Raw genomic sequence first — 6000 nt, forward strand, 5'->3', positions numbered from 1 at the left:
GATAAGGGGACACAACTCTAGAACTTGCGCAAGAAGGCAGCTTGAGGAACAGCTATTACACACTGCGGTCAACGAGAAAATGATAGCAACACAATGGAAGATAGAAGCAATGAGAAGAACAAGGAGAAAACACAAACTACACCGCACCTATAAGAAGGAGTACCAGGAAGAGGTAGTCACAAAAAAGGAAAAAATAGAATAGTTCATACGAAAACAAATATGTAGTTGGTTACATTGTGTAGAATAAATATACTGCTGAAGTTCACTATTTGTTCATGCTACTGCTGATCCAAAATGTAAAGAACAGGAATTTTCATAAAAATCATTTATTTTAAACCTCTACACAGGATGTTGTGAGAATAAATATATCGTAATTCAACTGCTAGACAGTTGTTCACGTAAAATGTTGATTAAAAAAAAACAGCAGGAAGTTCACAGCCGATTATCCGCGAAGTTCACTATGTATGATGGTGTGAAAAAAAGTTCGTATAAAAATTAAACAGAACACACATGCAAGAAAAAAAGGGAGATCAGATATCAACAGTGAAGTTCTCACATACTATTCATACGTGAATGGTACTGAATTGTTAAAAAAATGAACAGACAACATATAGGATTGCAAAAAACAGTAAAATAGGGACATCTTCATTGTATTATAAAAATGAATAAAAGGGAAGGGAAACACAAAGTAAAAGAGAAAATTATGACTGCGAAGTTCAGATCTAGCCAACTAAGGAGTTCTCTTAAACATAAAACCTAAAAAAAGAAAAAATGTAGGGGAAATTAAACGATTACAATCTGATCATAGAAAAAATAAAAATAAAAATGTCCCTACAAAACTAAAATCTTCACCAATCCCTGCCACGCTTCTTCTCGGGATGTTTGAATAAGGAGAAGAAGCCCCTCTCAAACAAATCCAGCCTTCGATAAACCTCGTAGGTTGCATATGCATCCCGTGCAAAGATATTCCAAATGCTTAGGCGGTAGAGGCGGCGGATTAGCCCACATCCTGTGCTCTGCCCTTCCAAAACCATCCTTCATCTCAAAATAGATTGGATCTATAATAGCTCCAGCAACATCCTTCAGGCCTTGAAGTTTCTTCTTTTTGTCCGGATCTCTCCATATTTCCTGGATATCCTTCAGGATTATGAACATAAAGATTTGAACGTGAGAGAACTTTGCGAGTCTTACGTGGTGCAAAAACCAGCAAAAATGTACCTAAAGCCATGAAGAAACTCAACCAAACTTTCACTCCTCTCATCAGCATGGCATATGTGGTACACAAGAACATCGGTGCCAACACATAGCTGGATCACAGCAGCTTTCTTCGGATTGAAATAGGTACCACTGAGTTTGTCATACTCAACATCAAGACCAACAATCTTCCTAGCAGAAGAATCGAGGGAACCTTCAGCATTGGTGATCCACTCCTCAACACTAGCTGCTGAATTCGTGTACAGAACCTTCATAGTGGTTGTGCCATGGCAGGGGAATGTGTACTCGTGGGAAAAAGGAGCGTTTGCCATGCAAAATCGGTGGACAGAAGAAAAGAAAGAAGAAGCAATTGGTAATTCACGTGCACCGAGCCAGAAAAAGAAAAGACCTGTATTTATAGATTGAGATGTAACAAACACGTCGTGATCCACGAATTCAGGAAACAAACAGTATATATCCAAAACAAATAAATAGAACAGCCGATGGAGATAACAAGAAAACAAAAATTCTGCGGGATAACAGAAACAAAAATGACCTTATCCGCGTAATTCAACTGCTAGGCAGTTTTTCACGTAAAAAATGTTGATTAAAAAAAACAGCAGGAAGTTCACAGCCGATTATCCGCGAAGTTCACTATGTATGACGGTGTGAAAAAAAAGTTCGTATAAAAATTAAACAGGAACACACATGCAAGAAAAAAAGGAGTTCAGATATCAACAGCTGCGAAGTTCTCACATACTATTCATACGTGAATGGTACTGAATTGTTAAAAAAATGAACAGACAACATATAGGATTGCAAAAAACAGTAAAATAGGGACATCTTCATTGTATTATAAAATGAATAAAAGGGAAGGGAAACACAAAGTAAAAAGAGAAAATTATGACTGCGAAGTTCAGATCTAACCAACTAAGGAGTTCTCTTAAACATAAAACCTAAAAGAAAGTGTAGGTAAATTAAACGATTACAATCTGATCATAGAAAAAATAAAAATAAAAATGTCCCTACAAAACTAAAATCTTCACCAATCCCTGCCACGCTTCTTCTCGGGATGTTTGAATAAGGAGAAGAAGCCCCTCTCAAACACATCCAGCCTCCGAAAAACCTCATACGTGGCATATGCATCCCGTGCAGCATATTCCAAATGCTTAGGCGGTAGAGGCGGCGGATCAGCCCACATCCTGTGCTCTGCCCTTCCAAAACCATCCTTCATCTCAAAATAGATTGGATCTATAATAGCTCCAGCAACATCCTTCAAACCTTGAGTTCTCTTCCTGTTGTCCGGATCTCTCCATATTGCCTGGATATCCTTCACATTATGAACATAGTACTTTGAACGTGACAGAATGGTGCGGTCTTCTGCGACACAAAACCCAGCAAAAGTGTACCTATAGCCATAAAAGAAATCATACAACTTTTCACTCCTCTCATCAGCATGGCATATGTGGTACACAAGAACATCAGTGCCAACACATAGCTGGATCACAGCAGCTTTCTTCGGATTGAAATAGGTTCCACTGAGTTTATCATACTCAACATCAAGACCAACAATCTTCCTAGCAGAAGAATCTAGGGAAGCTTCAGCATTGGTGAGCCACTCCTCAACACTAGCTGCTGCGTTTGTGTACAGGACCTTCATAGTGGTTGTGCCATGGCAGGGGAATGTGTACTCGTGGGAAAAAGGAGGGTTTGCCATGCAATCGGTGAAACAGAGAAAACGCACAGAAAAAGAAAAAGGAAAGGGAGAAGAATCGGTGATTGATATGCACCGAAACACAGAGGGAAAAAGACATGTATTTATAGTTCCAGAAATGTAACAGGAGACGTCGTGATCCACAAATTCAGGGAACAAACCAATACATATCCAATAAAACAAAACAGAAACAGCCGAGAGATAACCACAAAAAAACAAAAAAATCCTGTGGGATAACAAACAAAAAAGGATCTTATCCGGGGCCAGTTGTGAGCTCACGTGCAAGCACAAAACAAAAAAGCATAAAAAGACTACAAAGAAGTTCACGTGATAACAGTGCAGACGTTCGCACAGAGTAAAAACACTGAAAAAATAAAAAGCTGTTCCACACCAACCAACCACCCCCCACCCACCAAACCACGCCCAACCCACTAAAAACCACCACTCGGCGCAAAAAAAAAGTCAACCACTGCCTGGTGTTCCGCCGGAAGAAACATCCCACGGAGAAGGAGTCGAAGGAAGAGCAAAGGGAGAACAAAGAACAGAGAAAAAGAAGAAGAAGAAGAGAATTCTAGCAAGATCTACAGAAAAGTAATCCAGCATCAGAAAAGCGAAGGGATTACCTAACAAAAAGAAGGTGCGTCTAACCCATCCCCATCCCATCTACTCATTGAATCGCCGTGGATCTTCCTCTCTTTCATCCTTCATGGCCGTGGTTTTGAATCTAGACTAGTATAAAAAACAAGATCTAACAACTTAACAAAATAAATACCTTAGAGATTACTTAAAAAATGGTTTGCATACGATAGATCTATCAAAAAAATCAAATAAAAACATGTTAGGCAGAGGGTGGGGGGGGGGTGGAATAGACACTAATGAACAAGAAGAGGAGTTCAGATAAGAACTCCCGAGAAGCTCACTTGTGAAAATAAATGGAAAACAATATACAAAAAATAAAATAAGTTGGAGGGTTTTAAAATCTACAAACATGTATCCAGCCGGCATTAGTATACTGTGATTGGGAAACTTAAAAAATATATAATAAAAGAAGTTGGAGTTTAAAATGTAGACAACACAAAATGCAGACTAGAAGTGGAAGTTCAGTTCAAAAAAGTGATGAGGTCCTGTTAGTACAAAAAATGTTTTATGCTGGAATATTGTGACAGGAATGGCTCTTTGGTCCATCGTACGTCATCCTCAGCGACAGCGAAAGCGATGAAGAGACCTGTAAAAGAGGTAAAAAAAGATAGAAATGCTTTCAAAAATACTTTATGGAACTAAAAATGTGCTTATTTTTTATGCAGGTCCAACTATTCATGGATTTGAAATCTTTGACAAGCACTGTCACTTCGGAAATGAAGTTGAAATGGCCAAGGAAAATCTGGATCATCTCAAAAGGCAAGTACTTGACTACAAGCCAACAATCCCATATTATGTATGCAAGATGGGGAAGACAACGAACAACATCACGAGAGGCAAAATGGTAATACCAAAGACGCCAACTTACAAAACTTTATTTTCGTACACTAACTGTATTACATATGATGTTTTGGCTGAACCAACATGTATTACTAACTTTATTACAGTCTTAGATATTTAAATGTTTACTTGAAGTCGAGATAAAAGAAAGCTGTGAAGTTCACTTACAGAATACACTGAACATGGATATGATATTCACTTTCATGTGTTTTCATGCAGACTTTCGATAAGGAATACACTGAAGAACACCTAAAGAATTATCTAACGGAGCCAACAACAATTCCAATAACCTCCAACACAAATGCCTGGGTTGGTACACGGGTAAGGATAAACAAAGTTGCAACTGGAAATGCAGTGATGACAACAAATTGGCCAGATGTAGTCATGGGTGCAGAAATAAAAGATGGAGATATCTGCATGTTACGCTATACGACGGAACAAGAGAACTCGGCTGCTTCGTGACACGTCTTAGCAACTGAGTCTGAAAAACTTACTATGAAAATAAAATTATGTACCAGTTTACTTTATTGAACCTTATGTTTTGTATCAGCACCCCGAGAACAAATTATGGTTGTGTTTCAGTATTGTTGATGTAATAAGAATGCTTATGAAGAAGTTCACATAGAGTGAGTACGAAGTTCGCTTATAAATGAAAAAAAGATTAGCAAGTTTATGTTCACAGAAGTTCCTACATGAAAAATCATTTCTGAATATACGGGAATAAAAAATAGTACAGTTTGCATTGAGAAAAACGAATGGATATGGGAATACTTTTACACTGTGATGACAGAGAAGTTCACTAATAACAAAAAAAAAACAGCAAATATTTTGTACAGCTTGCTGTTTTGAAAAAAGAAAGACCATATCCTCACTAATTACATCTGTATCCTGAATTCAATCACATAATGAGAAGTTCAGTTCAATAAAACAACAAAAATAAAAATGTTGAATATCCTATCAACTACTAATTGCGAAGAAATTGAATCAGATCATCATCATGCAGATCCCAATGATCGCTGGGTTGTCTGCGAACCTAGACCAATAAGCAGCATGAGATCTTTCAACATACTAGGCCCTTTGCTCCCGCGAATTTCATTCTTGGTATGAAATTGGAGCTGATACATGTAATCAGCTTTCCAATCCTCAACACGCCGCTGGTAGACAATCAGGAATGCAAAAAAAAAAACATATGAAAAACAGTAAAAAATAAGACAAAAAAGCTATACTGACGAAAAAACACAGCACTACACTTACATCCCGGTTTTTTATATTATCAGCAATCTTATCACCACCGTATGTAGCACAAATTCTTAGAGCATAGAAGCCACACTCATTAGCCCCTTGTGCCGGAGTCTTTGGATATGAACACCTGTCAGCAACAACATCCCACTGTATATTACCATTATATTTGTTAAATTCTGCAACACCATACACCTGTTTTAACAAGGCCACCATCCTATTAATCTGCAAAAACAAAAAAAAACAAAAAGTGAATGGTTTCAGCAGTTTAAAAACAAAAAAGGAAAGAAAAAGCTGGGAAGTTCACATAGTACTGATATATCAGTTCACACACACTACATATAGTTTTAGCAGTTTAAAAAACATATAAAAAG

General features: G+C 37.6%; 1 protein-coding gene across 1 annotated transcript; it reads right to left on the minus strand.

The window, feature by feature from the left end:
• Positions 1 to 2236: 2236 nt before the first annotated feature.
• LOC127329327 (uncharacterized) lies at positions 2237 to 2854 on the minus strand. Its single transcript, XM_051355856.2, has one exon. The coding sequence runs from the start codon at positions 2852 to 2854 to the stop codon at positions 2237 to 2239; it is 618 nt and encodes a 205-aa protein (XP_051211816.1).
• Positions 2855 to 6000: the final 3146 nt, after the last annotated feature.

This window comes from Lolium perenne, chromosome 2 (assembly GCF_019359855.2).
Source record: "Lolium perenne isolate Kyuss_39 chromosome 2, Kyuss_2.0, whole genome shotgun sequence".
Classification (NCBI taxonomy): Eukaryota; Viridiplantae; Streptophyta; class Magnoliopsida; order Poales; family Poaceae; genus Lolium; species Lolium perenne.

Coding starts and splice junctions, on each gene's coding strand:
- LOC127329327 (XM_051355856.2), bottom strand. CDS start 2,854: ATGAAGGTCCTGTACACAAACGCAGCAGCTAGTGTTGAGGAGTGGCTC.